At 49.8% G+C, this 16,739-nt stretch overlaps 6 protein-coding genes across 6 annotated transcripts; 3 read left to right on the top strand and 3 right to left on the bottom strand.

Moving 5' to 3' along the window:
* Positions 1 to 114: 114 nt before the first annotated feature.
* On the bottom strand, positions 115 to 1,126 carry KY384_003890 (uncharacterized protein; the record flags this gene model as incomplete). Its single annotated transcript, XM_044812399.1, has 2 exons — positions 115 to 997; positions 1,071 to 1,126. 2 exons carry the CDS (start codon positions 1,124 to 1,126, stop codon positions 115 to 117), a joined length of 939 nt encoding a protein of 312 aa, XP_044671532.1.
* A 2,002-nt stretch (positions 1,127 to 3,128) lies between these two features.
* On the top strand, positions 3,129 to 4,506 carry KY384_003889 (uncharacterized protein; the record flags this gene model as incomplete). Its single annotated transcript, XM_044812398.1, has 2 exons — positions 3,129 to 3,131; positions 3,211 to 4,506. The coding sequence occupies 2 exons, from the start codon at positions 3,129 to 3,131 to the stop codon at positions 4,504 to 4,506; spliced, it is 1,299 nt and encodes a 432-aa protein (XP_044671531.1).
* A 290-nt stretch (positions 4,507 to 4,796) lies between these two features.
* Positions 4,797 to 5,523, bottom strand: KY384_003888 (uncharacterized protein; the record flags this gene model as incomplete). Its single annotated transcript, XM_044812397.1, has 2 exons — positions 4,797 to 5,047; positions 5,076 to 5,523. The coding sequence occupies 2 exons, from the start codon at positions 5,521 to 5,523 to the stop codon at positions 4,797 to 4,799; spliced, it is 699 nt and encodes a 232-aa protein (XP_044671530.1).
* An 897-nt stretch (positions 5,524 to 6,420) lies between these two features.
* KY384_003887 (uncharacterized protein) lies at positions 6,421 to 7,082 on the bottom strand (the record flags this gene model as incomplete). Its single annotated transcript, XM_044812396.1, has 2 exons — positions 6,421 to 6,768; positions 6,840 to 7,082. 2 exons carry the CDS (start codon positions 7,080 to 7,082, stop codon positions 6,421 to 6,423), a joined length of 591 nt encoding a protein of 196 aa, XP_044671529.1.
* Positions 7,083 to 11,273: 4,191 nt separating this feature from the next.
* On the top strand, positions 11,274 to 14,201 carry KY384_003886 (uncharacterized protein; the record flags this gene model as incomplete). The annotated part of the gene is made up of 5 exons (XM_044812395.1): positions 11,274 to 11,296; positions 11,375 to 11,994; positions 12,044 to 13,578; positions 13,628 to 13,727; positions 13,792 to 14,201. The coding sequence occupies 5 exons, from the start codon at positions 11,274 to 11,276 to the stop codon at positions 14,199 to 14,201; spliced, it is 2,688 nt and encodes an 895-aa protein (XP_044671528.1).
* A 1,031-nt stretch (positions 14,202 to 15,232) lies between these two features.
* Positions 15,233 to 16,560, top strand: KY384_003885 (uncharacterized protein; the record flags this gene model as incomplete). The annotated part of the gene is made up of 3 exons (XM_044812394.1): positions 15,233 to 15,316; positions 15,371 to 16,116; positions 16,173 to 16,560. The coding sequence occupies 3 exons, from the start codon at positions 15,233 to 15,235 to the stop codon at positions 16,558 to 16,560; spliced, it is 1,218 nt and encodes a 405-aa protein (XP_044671527.1).
* Positions 16,561 to 16,739: the final 179 nt, after the last annotated feature.

Raw genomic sequence — 16,739 nt, 5'->3', positions numbered from 1 at the left:
GACCCTTAGCTCGACACCGACCTCTATAAAACTGACGCTTTGCTTGACCATATCGTCGCACCATCCGACCAGACACCTCACCTTGCCCTCAGTACTCAACATGATCCTCCAGACTCAACGAAAGCCACGTCCTCCCACGTTCCTCTTGACAAACCAACTTTCAGTAGACGGCGAATCTCCATCATTCTTATGTCTATTCCCATCGCCACTCCCCTTTGGATGCTCAGGCTCTTGCCCACCCTCATGTCGCGCGCGAATATTCGCTGATTCCTCATCGACAGCTCTATGCCGCTTCGCAAACCAAGTTACAAGGTCATCAGCTCCAACTTCCTGGTCATTCTCGCTTCCCTGCTCCAGATGGTCTTCGCGTTTAGTATTCAAGCTAGGCCCAGACCGATACTTGAGCCCGGTACCTGAGCTTCCCACGGGTGAAGCGCGATTTTCATTTTGTCTTCTGGACAATCGACTAGGTGCTGAGTATGCGACCGAGTCTTCTGCGCCCCTGGGCTCGTGATTGTTGTTGAGCACACTCTTCTTGGACATCTGGTATCCGTTGTTCATACCTCTCTTGCTCTGAGCCTGTATACCACCGGCCTCAGCAACTTCGTCCAATCCTCCGTCGCCGATCATGACTCGATAGACCCAGAGGTCGAAGTCGTTTGTGTAGCCTGCGGTATCATGATCCCCTTGTTCGCCCCTGTAGATCCCAAGCTTTGGATATGTCTTGCCAGTCCATAGTGTCAGGCCTCCTTGCTCAACAACCATCTGGCCGTCGAACCACATTTGGATTTTGCTATTTGCGCTGCCCATAGTGTCCCATGCCAAAGCGATGTTGTGCACAGCAGACGTATCAAAGTCGGAGTCGGCAGTCCATAGTGTTTTGTAGTCCAGATTGGGCGAGGTGTAGCCAAGACTCAGACGGGTGTCCTTGGTGTTGTTGAATTGAAGGTTAAAGGGAATGTTTTGGGAGGGTTCAGCGGACTCGTCATCTTTCTTCCTGGAATGGGCATTGTGTTAGCAAGTGGCTTCCATGAGCAGGAGATGTAAGGATAGAACATGTCAGCTCATACCATTGGAAGATGGCCAAGTGCTGATGCACATTTGAGAGCTTGAATTGGTAGCCCATGTAGTAGTTTTTGTTAGGCCCATAGGAGCCCTTTGCTTGTACTTCAGCACGGCGGCATGTAGGCTCTCGATGAAAGTGGACGGAAGTCTTGCCACTTGGATCTTGTTCAATCGCAATCTTCGAGGAGCCACTGCTTTGAGTTGTAGCGGAGAAATCGCAATTGGTGGGAATGTCAGCGGAGCATTGCACGCTGGGGCACCCGAGAGCTAGGAGTGAATCGCCGGCCTTAAAGTCGACAATGAGAGTGGTGGAAATCAATGCCGGAAGGAAAGAAAGGAGGATGGTTTTCTGCATCTTGCCCGAAAAGACTTGGTCGTTCGATCGCAAAGATGTTGACACAAAAGGACAGGTTCAGTAAGTACAGAAGCGTAGCAACAATGGTAGGAACTACGTTGAGACACCGAGCGCTGCTGGTATCCGACTGATCAGGGAGCAGGACAACAGCCATTTTGTGTTCTTTTAGAAGGCCCTACCTGCTCTAAAGCTGACTGGATGCATAACGAGATGAGTGTGCGGTGTGTAAGCCGTTTCATCTATTCTCAGGACCCAAGATCCGCTTGGGATGAGGCATCATTTCGGACTGGAGGGCAGAAGCAACATTGGCTCGTTTGTAATCCATCTCTTGAAACATCCTTTGGGGCCAGCGGCGTGGGCAACTCAATCCACGGGGCCGTACGGGCATTGTCGACCCTCAGACTCGCCCACGTCACCTTCACGCCCGATGATGTCTTTCATTGCAGCCATAGGTGGGCTCGAGCAGCGTTCCACCTTACGAATGAGTACGGCTCCGGTATCACAGAAGGAGATGAGGTTGTATGAAGATTGCAGCGCGGATTCGAAGCGGCAGCTAGAGTCTGCGCCCTTCTCCTGCTCCTATCGGCTGTCTTTCCGGACTCTAACGACGATCTTATGCAAGTCATCACTTAGCCTCCAAGCCAAGCCAAGGATTCGGCGGGGGAAGCGACGCTCGCTCAGCTGAGACTAATCCAACGTCAATCCACCTTGCTGTCGATCAAGAACGTCAAAGAACTTCGAAGAACAAGTGTGAGCAGGGTCGTGGTCTTCAGGTAGACATGGAAGATGCTGACAGACTCCAGGCCCAACGAATACTCCCCTAAGCGTCCGTCGAAGTCTCCAAAGCCAACATGAACCACAACGCCTGTCCCAAGTGTGGTACTGGAATCTCGAGTGGAGGAAAGACATGCGGGGCTTGCGGTGCTGTAAGATCTCGAACATCTGTTGTTTACCGCAGTGCTGAGGTGCTTTCGACAGACGTGCCCAGTCTAAGAGCCATGACTCCCAACAGAACAAGAGAATGATGATATGTGCGGACGAGGATGCCACAGTACAAGTTCGAAGGTGTCATGAATAATGCACGTGCGGATACATGAAGGCTGCGAGGTTGAATGACGGACACTCTTTAAGGCAGCCGGGTCTTCTTTTATTCAGGATGTATATTTTGAAATGCAACACTTACTTTGACACTTGCGAGACTTCCATATTTTTCAATTGCCTCGTCAATGCCCTCAAGCGGCCGGAAAGGAAGACAGAGATGTGTGATGGCAGGATGAATCCACCCAAGTAACTGACGCAAGTGATTTGGAAAGCCAAAATCAGTTAGAGGAAATCGCTATCAGCAACAACCTACTGCGGCCTAGCTCGAGGTTGGTCTTGGAACATCCACGATCAATTCACAATCACCATTTGTTTTTTGCGCTCATGAGTACTGCGATGATAGCATCTGTATTTTGGTTTCCTATGTAGAAAGTATCTGATTGTATATTTGGCATGTTTTCGTTCTACGATTCAAGCGATTCTGAAAATGAAGTGCGTCTGTTTTGGGGGGCCATGCAAACTCAAGATGTTGTCGAAGGTCTACTGACATCTACGCCTTGACCTGAACAGATAGATCGACCACCCTTAGAGCCACAAATGGGCCATCCAAGCTGGGAAGTCATTCCCTTGCTGCCCAAGAGGCGATGCCACCGACCAATCCAAAGAAATGGTACGTTCGCCCAAAAGCGGTATCTCGATGCTCTCCTATAATTGTGCAGGCGCTGACATAGCGACAGTCCGATTTCTAGGTGCGTTTGTCTTTCTTTTTTGCTTGGTGCGTGGCGATTGCCACCGCCGCATCGAGATCCCCAAATCACGAGGCTGCATTCGGCGTTTCGTCAGGCTCATTCACTTCAGAACTTGACAAGTTCAGCGATACCGAAGCCCAAGATCTCATTGTTACCTACTCGTTCCCACCAAACCGTCGAAGATCGTCAAAGATGAGCCACTCAGGTCGGAACAGCCCGAGGATGAACTCCGCGCTGAGCTCTGCGCTGAATTCAGCGCGAAGCAGCGATTCTCTCGGGTCGTACAGCGCCGGTACGAAGGCGTACTACCCATCTTGGAACGCCTCAGCTGTGGGTCACATCACCCGCCCAGCGAATCAAATAAAAGAGTGGCTAGCCGCTCAGTCGGAGAAGCAACACAGCCAACTTCCAGAGTCGTGGACAGGCACCAGAAGGCTGTCAAAATCCCGTAGACGGGCCATGATGCTTGGCCTACATGTCAACACAGCCCAAATCAAGACAGCGGACACCCCCGCAGATTCCGTGATACGCCCGCCGCCAGGACCTACTCTGAAGACTTCTTTCTCGACGACCTCCTTCTCCGGAATGTTGTTTCCACGCCCTCCAAGTTCCTCAGCTTCCAAGTCAAACGAAAAGTTAGAAGAAGCCATCAGAGAAGCGACATCTCGAAGCGCCCAACTATCTGTCTACTCTTTAGCTCCCAGCACAGCCAATTCAAGTCAGACCCATACGTTCTCTGACATTATCCATCCTCCTCTGCGACTGCCGTTAAACCCTCGTGATAAAGACGCGATCCCAAGACGCGCAAAGCCACAGCTGATGAAAGAATTACCGGCCATTCCTCGAGACTATAGAAATAGCATGCCGATCGAAGCGGGTGACTTCAAGTCAATGAGAGAGCGTATTGCACGCGTTGGAATACAAATCGAGTCGTATGCTGTTGGCGGAAGCGAGGAGAAAGGCGGGGAAGTCATCGGTGGAGGTCAAATCACAAATACGGGTACAAGAGAAGAGCAACCGGAGGGTGAGAGTATATCAAGGACAGGTACCAGGGAAAAGCAAGAGAGGGGTGAGGATGTCATGACGGATGAATGGAACGAGAAAGTAATGGAGACGCGACAAGCGGCCTGGTGGAAAATTGCGGACAAGATAACGCCGGCTATGAAACGACAACTAAGCCGGGTGAAGGTTGCGGAAGGATCAGGTCAGGTTGAAGTCGCTCAAGGCAAGACAAAGCTGAGAAGGAAGCTGAGCAGAAAGCTGAGCAAAATGAAATGTAGCTTACAGAAGAATTAGCTGCGAGACTGAAAGCAGCGACTGTACGAGTTATTGGTATGCATGTATCTAGCTAGGACTGGCTTTTGGGGGCACTAGTCTCATAATAATAAAACAATCTTTTGGCTCCTTCGCCTTTCTCAACAATGAAGTAGACATTCTGTGTTCCTCGCTCCTTCCTCGTCCCAACAATGAAACGTACTTTTACTACCCCTTGACTCCTCACTGATGTGATGCATACGTCTCTCCATGGCCACGCCTCCCCGTCTGTATATGCTCCCCTGTAAGCGCCCGATATCTGCTTGCTGAATCTATCGAGGATCCTGGAATGTGGAGCTTTGATCGTAAGGGTTATCATCGAATATCTCTCTTGCAAGACGCGTCTGTCGGTCTTGCATTGTCCAAAACGCGGCACCAGTACCAACGGTTTTCGGCTCGTATTGCTGCCAAATATTCCTTGCGTGCCTATACAGTTGTCTGGCCGTGAGTTCAGCTTCATTTGGCGATACAAGTCTGGCTAATCGCTCCATCTTCACCCCTGGGACTTTGTCAGCGCTTCTACCTGTATCTCGCCCCAATGCTACTCGTACCAGTCTCGTCAGTCTGTCTATCCTCCGGAACGTAAACCTCCTCGGTCAGCCACTCCTCCTCTGCCGTCAAAAGCATCAATCGATCCACCATATCGGCATAGTATCTCCAATTTCTCTGAATTTTAGGCCAATGAAGCTGTACAAACGCGTCCGGTGCACCTCCTCGCTTCAGTAGTCCGCTCATATACATCTTTTCCGCATATGAATCCTTCTCTTCTTCCGTCACGTTTTGAGAAATCCGCTTCTTATTGAAGTAGGACAGAATGATATCGTACAAGCCTTCCTCGTTCACGGGGAGCCATGCGAAGATCCAAATGGCAGCCACCAGCTCTTCTTCGTCGTAAGTGAACCCTAGATCGGATAGATAATAGGGAATAAGGCTGTTGCGGAGGTCTGAGCCTTGCTCGCGCGCTTGGAACTCATGTTCAGTGGGCATTATGAGACCCATTTTTGAGATGGAATACAGTGTAAAATGCTGTAGAAGTGAAGGGGGAAGGTAAACGTGGATTTGCAGAGCTACCTGACGTATAGAGAAGGATGCTAAAGGCTGGAAACTCACGACGAACGGTAGAAAATCTCGATACATGCAAGGTAACAAAAAATAGCGCGAAGCGCGTATCATATTAGATGCCACTAGCGTGCAGGGAATGTGTTGAAGCAAACCAGCCTAGCAAGCATTGCAATGCAGATTGAGGAGCGTTTTCAATGTTTGCAGATTGTTCTCAGCCTCTTTGTACATATCTTTATAATTAAGTCGTCTGTCTAAGCCTTCATTATAGGCTAAGAAGGCAGAGGGCCATTGGATCCAGCGTAAAATTTACCTTCTACGGCTAAATCTAGACAATCCCTAGGTAGGTTACAAAGGCAGATTATAGAAGCGTTGTTTGCTTTATATAATCTCTTCACTATTTAGGCAGCTTCAAAGTGAATACACCTCGCTTAGCAGCCTGTTCTTCTACCTGTAAATAGCTGTAGTAGTCGAGAAAGAAGGGATGCGTATCGAATTCTGGTAGCTGTGGCGAAAATAGGGGCTTATCGATAAGGTCCGCCTTGTTCAAGAAAATTATATCAGATGCTCTTTCCATTATAATCAAGTGCAGCAGCCGTCTTTGAGGCTACATATATTGAACGTAGACTGGTGAATAGGGAGAAATGCGCGTAAAAAGGCAGAAAAAGGTCTAATGTCCCGGGAACAAGCCAGCAGCACAGCTGCCAGCCTTAAAACAAAACTTTCATTCTCCCCCTCTCCTCTCCCACAAACCACTTCTCGTCTCACTATCTAAACATTCAGACCGCCCATTACACCCCCCATTCACTTCTAACTCATTCTCCCCCTTCCCTTCCCTTAAATCCCGCCCCAGTATAGCTCCAGCAACGCTTGCAAATGGTCCCGCACTTCGTCCTGGTCGGCCCAACGGTCATTCAAACCAGCGAAATTGGCGTGCACCTGGTCGACTGATTGCGTCTCAAGCATCCGGATGGCCACGGTATTCATGTTGCGGGTCCAGCCCGCGGGCCTAGTCAGCCCCGTTGCTTGAAATCCGGCCGGAGGCGCCCTGAGATGGGGTGGGAGGTCGGTGGGAGGAACGGGCGGCGGAAGCTCTCGTGCCGTGGAGGTGTTGGGGGCGGTGAGGGTGGTGGGCGCGTTGAGGGCGAGGGAGGAGACGGGCAGGGCGCTGGTGGTTGCGTTCTGCTGGCGGAATCGTCAGTTTTGCTAAATGTACGTGATATTTCAGGCAGTTTAAACAGTGAGAAGGCACTTACGAGGCTGCGATTCGAGGCTGTGCCACCATTCATGCTGTTGGTCACGTTCCCATTCGCTCCGTTCTGGCTCGTTGACGGCTGGGCGTGGCTCCGAATGGCTGCAACAGCGCTCCGAATCTCCTCGATTTGCCTCTCAAGGGCGGTCATCACAGTGGTCTGCGACGGAGGACGCGGATTGCTGCTGCTGTTGCCAGGGGCTCCGTTTCCGGAAGGGCCCCCATTGGTGGTGCCATTCGTGGCCATGGTAGTGATTATCTGGCAAGAGCGAGCGAGAGAAGAGATGCTAGAGGCGTATCTAGTGTCTTTGATTGATGCAGAAGGCAGGAATGCGTTTAGAAAAGTGATTTTGCGCCAGAGAAGAGAAAATTCGCGTTGTGCAGAAGCAATATCAACACAGGAGATTATAGGCTAGGCCGTTTTTGGACAATAACAAGAATAATCCGGCCACCATGAGGCAAATAATACGATGAAACTCCCAGAATACACTGGAAAGAGATGTGCAAGAGGCTGAATTAAGATTCTGCAGCTATTGTTCAGCCTCTTTTGACCAATAGGAACTAAAGAGACGCCTATTGTTCTAAGGATTTTTTGAAAAGGAGGAGCTTGCACTATGGTTCGGTTTCAGATCGTCCTTCTGAGACGTCCTGCTATTGTTAGAGCGCCTTGTCTATTCTCTGTTATTGGTTCACGAGCCTTTTTGAAAGCCTGAGAAGAAGATCAAGTAATACATTGCATTCATCTCCTGTTCTGCGGCAGCCTTGAAGGATAGTGTACGCATTTGAAAAGTACTTTTGATCTAATGGGACAAGAAATGAACGCCTCACATACTCAACTCTCATGCCTAGTTATGCCAGAGACTGGCCGGTGCAATAGGTAAATTCCATCAAGATATGTATTCTGAGGCTGCCGCAGCCTTACATTTCGAGAGAAGCCTTCTATTCCTACCACTTGCAGCTCGAAGTTCATTGATACATTCCGCACAAAGCCGTTAGTTCTCATTTCATAATCAGTTCACGCTTATCTCTTAACAGTATTGTACCTAGTGGAGAGAAAGTTCCGCTTGTATACGCTCAAAGAGAAAGAAAAAGGGGCCAAGCTAGTCTCCGGGAGAGCGGCAGCTTGCCCCTAAACGGCTACTGTGCTTCGATATATTAACATTGCATTCGTCTTATCAATTCTTTTCTCCAAAAGGCCGTCGCCTTGCTTTGCACTTCTCACAGATCTTGCCTACATCAAGGGCAATCAGGGCAACAGCCCCAGAGAATTTGCACGACCTCTTGTCATGGTTAGGCGTCCTACTCGATTAAAGAAAACTCATTTTGCCTTACTCCCGACGGTCGGACCGACCTCAGCCTACGTCGCCTTGGGCCATTGCTGATCAGGTGGCTTGAGTCAAGCTGTTGAGTCAAGCTCGCATGTATCTTCATCGTCTGAATACACTTCGAGTTCAGTTCATCTTGAAAAAGTGGTTGGACAGGATCATGAGTGCGCGGACATCGACGCAAGTGTCGTATGAAATGCGCATGTGAGTCAAACATCTAGAAATAGAAACGTCATTGAAAAGCTAGGAGCACAAATGGTTACACATAAGAGCAATGGCCCGGAGATTGAAATCTGTGGTCCCGATTGTGCTCTCCACTCCCATTGTTTCTGGGTTTATTCCATCTTTGGTTTCCAATCGGGCACAACGTTACTATTGCCAATCGTCTGAACGCAACACAAAGCCGCCATGCATTTGCTCGCTTTTACCAGTACCATCATCCTACTAAGCAGCCTCACCACAGTTCTTAGCTCAGTGATTGCCGTGGATTCCTCGCCTGGATATGGAGACCTGGATGATCAATTCAATATTACTAAGCCAGCAGCGTACGTCTTCCTCACCTCTTACCCTTTCACTTATCTGCTGCTTCACCTGTCCGATAGTATCATTACTAGCATACACCACTGACGCCATTCTAGCAATCAGTACATTCACCTCACCGTCCCGAATACCGGCAATCCTCCCCTAACTCTCGACGTCATCATATATGAACCCGGAGAGAGGAGACCCAGAAAAATCAATAAAGACGTCTTAGCGGGCCTTCTCAACGACGCCATCGCTGACATCACACACTTCAACCCTGAGCAAGCAAGCGAGCACGTCTCCCGCGAAGGCCGCACTTGGCGGAACATTTTGCGGCTCACTAAGTTGGTAGTCGATAGTACGGATGGGGATGGCTCGTGGACATGGGAGGAGGCGGGTAAGTGTCTGAGTTTTTTCCAAGGTTGGGTGCAAGAGCAACCGCCGGGACGCATCGCGGAAGTAGGCTTGGGGATCGGGGTTTCGAGAGGTACGCCGTCGGTGGGGGATATCGCGATCATGAAGGGGGTGCGTGAGGATGATGCGGGAGCAGTGGATTAGCGAGGACATAGAAGACGTGTAGAGCAGGCAAGACGTAAGGAGGTTGGATGACATCGACTTGGCGCAAAGCGGATGAAAATTAGTACTGGTCACCTGCACACACATTCAGATGGTTTCTTGGATCGAAACACATCTCTAGTGATTTTGGCATACATGCTGGTGATGGATCCTGGTAGTCTAAAAAGGACGACTTGAGCAATTCATCAAAAAGTCTTTACGTTCGCTCCACCAGGTACTCGGTGCCCAGTGAAGCGGAAAGTCCCCATCATCTGCAACCGGTCATCTGTGATGTACATCATTGTAAAGCCATGCAGCCGCGATTCGTGCCGTTGATGGTAATGTTCATAAACAGCACATAGTGCACTTAATGTGTCTTACCGATTGAAACCGATCCCTTTTGGCTCTCTCTACACGGGAAGTTTGTGAACCGCCTAGTCCACTACTTGCCTGGAGTCTCAGGCACAGTACATTTGAAGCAGGATCCGTTGGTCTCAGTCTTGACCGTCTTTGTGAAGGGGAGCAGTTTGTCTTGATTTGAGTCTCACAGCCAGGGGTATGTCGACAGAAGGCTCTCGTAGGCGGCTGTCCAGATACCGATGGTACAGTGGATTTCATCTCGAGCAATTGGGGATCGTTCGCCCCATCCGTTCTGGCTTTGTCCTGTAGAGTTGAAATAATGGAAGCACTGTTCAGAAAGAGAGAGAAGATTGGCAAAATCAGGAGACTGGCGGTATTTTGCCTAAACATGGTGATGTTCCAGGTATGTATAATTTACACGCTGCGTGATCGAAGACGAGCGCTCGCAAAGATGTTCAGATATGCCATACATACGGCAGAAGCTTGACTGTGATCACCCGTGTATTCAGCCTGCGTAAAGGCTGTATTTCCGATTGTTTCATGCCTGCATAAAGCATGCCTCGTGCAATTTAATCTAAGGGCTGACGTGGAAGTATTGAAATACGAGGCTGAATAAGATATCCTGTTCCAACCATGAAGATTTTGTTTCTGTCAAGACAATCAGTCAAGACCGTGAATTTTACGACGACTTGACCAGAATAGCCATTTCACATTTTGACCGGCGAAGCTGTCCAGATCTTGGGTGTGATTTTCATATTACTTTGGACTAGCAGTGACCTGTTGAACATTTTGTATCAACATGGAAAGCGAATTGCTTGGTAGCACACTTCAAAGATGACGACGGCAAGAATTGAGGCTTTTAGACAGGGTATTCAAACACAACATTTCTCGATATGGGTCATGCGCAATGAGGCACCTGGTATAAAATACTTACCAATGATATTGCTTTGCATGATGCAATTGTCTTTTCTGGGATAGGATGAAGCTTTGGATACGAATAAGCCACTATATATTTGCTGATTTAGGGCTACGCATAATGATTCGGTCTTTTGAAAAGAGAATAAGCAAAGAAAGCTGCGACTAATATGGCTGCAGCACAAGGACCCTACCTCCTTGACAACCTCAGGAGACGTATTGAAGCCTATGGGTAGCCAAATGTGGGGTCACAGAGTGTCATGAGGGGTATATGAAAATTTAAAGTTCAGAGCTGATGGATATTTGCACAGGAATCGAGAGATTGGCGGGGCAGTCTGGAATTTGTCAGTATTTCTAGCAGCCTGATGGACATTTCAACACTTCCTTCAGCCGGCTGCTTTAATCTTATTGGCTATCTGGTGATAGCATATGCAGGTTTTGCAAAAATGAAATGAGCCGATTCGGACTAGCGTCATTCACTTCTAAACAGATATCGTAGTGATTGTATAGATATATACAGGCTCTTGCAGCTCTGTTGTTATGTTTTGAAGACACAGTACTCTCATGGCGATCGAGTTCCCGCCTGGAAAAGGGCGGGCGTGGTCGTGGTGGGAGAGAAACGGGGGGGCTGTGTGGCTAGTCGGAAGAAATTCCGCACGTGGACCAAGCCCGTGCACGACTGGAAGCAGGTGGTGTCTTGGCGCCGTGAGTAGACGACCTCGAAGTCTTTTTCACTTTGATAGCTCACAAAGACAGCCACCATGGCGCGCATCCCCGAAGACCTGTAAGTATCCGCTTCTTTTGACACTCTTGAGGTCTATATATCGACTCTGATACGCTATGTACTGACTGTGAGCAACAGGGACGCTCAGTTCATGAACCCTGGGCGTCCTGCACCGGCCCCGCCCACGGACAAACCGCGATACAATGCAATGCCATCCGTCGTGGGCATTCCTGGGAATGCGTCGCGCACCAATCTCTCCTCCATAGACTCTCCATTCCGACATACTGACACCTCTTCAACATTTTCGCGCAGTACGACCAACTCCTCTAACAACGACACTATGCCAACAGGTGGAGTGTCAATCATCAAACAAGGGCCCGCTAAAGTGAAAGATTCGTGGACATTCAAACAGCGATGGCTCATCTTGAGAGCCTTCGCGCTTGACTTCCACAAGAGTAAGGATGGAAAAGTAGTCGCTACTATTGCTTTGAAAGACGTTATCTCAGTGAGTCGAAGCGAAAGTAGTAAGTTTTGCTTTGAAATTATCAAAATTGCGAAGCCGAGTGAAAATGCATCGCGTGAACCTCTATCAGTCAGGCGCGATCTGCCTTCGAAGACTATCATCGTTCAATTGGAAGCAGAAGACGAGATATATCAGTGGACCGACGCTATATACGATCGCTGTCCAGGTATGGGTGGGGTCTCAAACCCTACAAACTTCACTCACCGAGTCCATGTTGGGTTCGATCCAGTCAGCGGTGAGCTCGTACACTCTATATTGCCTTTAGAGAGACTAATAAGCTACAGGGAGCTTTACCGGGCTTCCAGATGAATGGGCCAGGCTGCTCAATCAATCGACTCTTACAAAAGAAGACATCAAGAGAAACCCACAAGCTCTTCTCGAGGTCCTCCAATTTTATAGCAATGAAGTAGAGCCTGGCAAGGGCAAGGTTGGGTCAATGCCTCCATTATCATTGAAGGACAAGCAGGAAATGTTCCATGGATCAGGCGCCGCGGTCGTTCCACCCCGCCCCCCTCCACCTGTATCATACAATTCTCAGCAGCGCTCACCACAATCTTCACCCAATTCCCGTACTGTCACACCAACCAATGGCCAACAGAGGAATGTATCTAACCCGGATCGCATGCCAGATCAAAGCTCGAAGCTTGGTATGGACCAGTACACGCGCACAGTTATGGAAGCTGAAGCTCGCCGTATTCGAGAGACTCAAGAGCAGAGACAGCGCGATCGACAGAAAGCAGAGGAAGAACAGAACCGTCGAGATCAAGAAGCGTATGAAGCAGCAATTCCAAAGGCGCGTACTCCCATGGCAAAGCAGGAGATCGGTGGTGGTTTCGCTGCAACCAATGAGGAACGCGCTGACAATAGATACAACCCTGTCCGCACCGCACCATCCGCCCCAGGGAATGACCGTCACCGTCAACCCCCTCAAGGCTCTCTGCGTGGTCCCTCTGCCCAACGCCAGGCACCTCATCCACCAACGCAGCCAAATGGTCCTAGTCCAGCTCAAGCTCTGCCACGTCCACCATATGCTCAAAAGCAGCCTGCCTCACGTGAGCAGTCTCCGACTGCCGAGGGTTCACTTCGCGCACCCGCTAAAGCTGAGCAATATCGTCAACCTGGGCCCAGCAGCCGTCCACCACCTAGTCGCGGAGAAGCCGAGCGCAAGGATGCTCTCCCAGCAAACCATTACGGTAACGGACCAACTTCCAAACTTCCTGTCCGTCCCCAGCAGCCGAAGGCTCCTACTGCTCAACAGCCAGCTCCTCTCCATATCAAGCAACCTACTGGAGCTCCTGCTACTTCTAATGACCCATACAAGCAAGCAGAGACTGCTTTGACCACTAAACCAAGTGGCCATCAGCGCCAAAAGGAAGTTCGTATGTCTAACATGAGCGAATCTCAGGTCATGGAGAAACTGAAGCAGGTTGTCTCTAAAGATGATCCTTCAGCCTCATACAGCAAACAGAAGAAAATTGGACAGGGTGCTTCAGGCTCTGTCTATGTTGCTAAGATTGTTGACAATGCAATTTCCCCAGTCGCCCGTCGTCTTCATCGTGATTATGGCCCTCGAACACAAGTTGCGATTAAGCAAATGGACCTTCGCAACCAACCTCGAAAGGAATTGATCGTCAACGAGATCATTGTCATGAAGGAGAGCCACCACCCCAATATCGTCAATTTCTTGGACTCTTTCCTTCAAGAATCTAATAACGAGCTCTGGGTTGTCATGGAGTTCATGGAGGGCGGTGCGCTTACTGATGTGATTGACAATAATCAAACTGTCACGGAATCCCAGATTGCGACCATCTGCAAAGAGGTATGCGCGGAAAAGCGTGTGAGCATACATGCACTGACATATCTTTTAGACATGCCAGGGCTTAGCCCATCTCCATGCTCAAAGTATCATTCACCGTGATATCAAATCTGACAACGTTCTACTCGATGCACGTGGTAGCGTCAAAATCAGTAAGTCACACATCCTATCGACCTCTCCAACATGTTCTGTCCTTTACCTGACATATCGTCTTAGCCGACTTCGGTTTCTGTGCCAAATTGACCGACCAGAAAGCCAAACGAGCTACAATGGTCGGTACTCCTTACTGGATGGCCCCAGAAGTCGTGAAACAGAAGGAATACGATAGCAAAGTAGACATTTGGTCCCTAGGAATCATGGCTATCGAAATGATCGAGTCTGAGCCCCCATATCTGAATGAAGAACCACTCAAGGCGCTGTTTCTCATTGCAACAAATGGCACGCCTACTCTCAAGAATCCAGATCAATTGAGCCTTGACGCAAAACGATTCCTCAGCCAGTGCCTAACGGTCGATGTCAGCAAACGTTCCACAGCAGACGACATCCTCCGCTGCGAATTCCTCACACATCGCACGTCCAGCACCCAGTCTCTTGTGGAGCTGCTGAAATTCAGAACCGCTCGCTAATCACTATCAATGTTTGAGAGTCGTTAAGCATGAGTTATCTGGTATGGTTGAATGACTCACCAATCATCTCGCCAGAACTCCATCAAAAATTATTCCAGTATCTGCTCCTGGACTCGACAGTTCGAATTGATCCGAACCGAGTTGCAGTCGAGCCATGACTTTCAATTTCTACTTCAACGTGCATGCATTTGTGATTGAGTTTTCATTGACAGGTTACGGTCTTGAATGGACATGATACCCCACGAGGGCGTTGTGGCGCACATTCATTTACATGACAGTGCATCATTATCATTATCAGAATGGCGAGGAGGCACCTACCCCTACGACCAGTCTTTCTACATGATGTCCAGATCAGTAAGAGCTTCGCACAGAAGGAACAGTATGCATTATCACGGCGGTTTATCATGTTGAATGGATTTTCATTTCTTTTCATTTCTTCAGGGGGCTACGGCGGCAATCTTCAGCAGGGGGTTTGGTGATCTAAAAGCGTTTAGACATACGCATAGCATGGAAGGATAGGGAACGTGAATCACATAGCTCTATGTCTGACGAGCTCATGTATCTAAATGATTGAATCGATGAAGATATTCTCATAGAAGCTGGTGTGCATATTTCGTGCCTCATGTCTGTCTTGTTCTAGCATTTGCTAGGTTGCTTTTAAAGGCTTTAGGGGCTTTGGGGGCTGAGTGGTCCAAATTCTCCGAAAGCTCTAGGGCTTTGGTGCCGTCTAGGCTTAGTTGACGTCGTCGAACTTTCCCTATTCAACCTATTAGAACGACTACAATACGATGCAAAGACTGCAAAGCATCATCACTCGGCCCTTCAGCTACTATGCGCCCCTTGATACAGCTGAGAAATCAGCTCCACGGGCGTTGCTTCTCGACCACACGTTGTCGCCGTGAAATCCTACCCCTAGACAAGATCCCGGACCGCATCCAACCACGGTACCAAGGTGAGCATTGACTACAGCAAGCTCCAGAATACACACTCACACACGCAGAGACGACTAATAATGATCTCCTGACCTTGCAATGGCCATCACCCCCGCGGAACATCCTCCTGATCCAGAAAGAGAAGTCGCCCAAAGCTACAGACGCCCTGATACAATTCGCGAAGTACGTCAAGAGCACGAGAACATGCAAAGCTGACCAGAAGCATAAATCATATAGTCCCTGCTGACGTCTGCTTCACTCAACAGGCACATAGACTCCTCCTTCGCCAACATACGCATATTGCTCGAGCCTGAGTCAGCCCGTCGCCTCGAGTCGCTCCTTCCCTTCCCAGTCTACAGCACCCCCAGAGCCCCTCCCATCTATGCCGCCAACTTCAAACAAGCCGTTTCCTTGCAGGAAAAGACAGACCTTATAGCCACCTTCGGCGGTGATGGCACAATCCTCCATGCCAGCTCTCTCTTCTCCAGCGTCCCCTCCGTCCCTCCAATCCTCTCCTTCAGTCTGGGCACCCTAGGCTTCCTTTCGGAATGGCAATTCCTTGACTACAAACGTGCGTTCCGCGAAGTCTACATGTCCGGCTCCTCGACCTCGCGCTCTTCCCTCCTCTCCACCACCAAAGACAACAGCCATACAAACTCAGCCTGGGATCCAGCCTTAGGCGCCTCTCAAAATCCCTCTCGCAGCTCCAGAATCCTCCTCCGCGACCGCATCCGCGTCTCGCTCTCCCCTTCCATCCCCTCCGCTCCCTCCGCAATAACCAAAGGGCGCGAAAACGATACCAGCGAAAGGGCAAGCAAATACGCCCTTAACGAGCTCCTTCTGCACCGCGGACCCTCCCCTCACCTTGTCCACCTCACTATATCTCTGAACAACCGACCCCTCACAACCGGCATTGCCGACGGGCTGATCATCAGTACCCCTACGGGCTCCACCGCATATTCGCTCAGCGCGGGGGGAGTATTGTGCATCCACTTGTGAAGGGAATATGTGTGACGCCAATTTGTGCACGAAGTCTGAGTTTCAGGGCGCTGGTTCTACCGGAGGGGGCGGATATCAGAGTGAGGGTGGAGGAGGGAACGAGAGTCGTTGGTGGAACGGCAGAGGGAGGAGAATGGCGAGAACAGGCAGTGGACGTCAGTATTGATGGAGTCAAGGTACCGGGTGGACTGGGCGTTGGCGGGGAGGTCTTTGTGTGGGGGGAGGGCGTTGGGAGGAGGAGGGAGGTGAAGAGCTTACATCAGGGAGAAGGAGATGGGCAGGAAGGAGAGAATGGAAAGGGAGGGGAGAGAGACTGGGTTGGGGGTGTTCCGTGCGTGATGCCGTGGACGCAGGGTGGAGATGAGGGATGGGTTGGGGGATTGAATGGGCTGTTGAAGTTCAACTACCCGTTTGGGGAGGAGAGCTAGGCCTCAGAATTTGTCTGGCAAGAGATCGACTTTGTTCGGGAATTGGATAGAAAGAGAGAGGGACTGGCTACAGCCGCCATGGTACTTTCGGATCTCACTTCGTGGTATTTTGAATCTCAATACGCAGACTTCCGGGTTTTATGACTTCGTCCCAGATAGACGACGAGTGAAGACACCAC

This window comes from Bacidia gigantensis, assembly GCF_019456465.1.
Source record: "Bacidia gigantensis strain McMullin 20006 chromosome Unknown contig_180, whole genome shotgun sequence".
NCBI lineage: Eukaryota > Fungi > Ascomycota > Lecanoromycetes > Lecanorales > Ramalinaceae > Bacidia > Bacidia gigantensis.
Note: the sequence above shows the minus strand (reverse complement) of the source record. Positions and strands in the feature narration are given on the sequence as shown.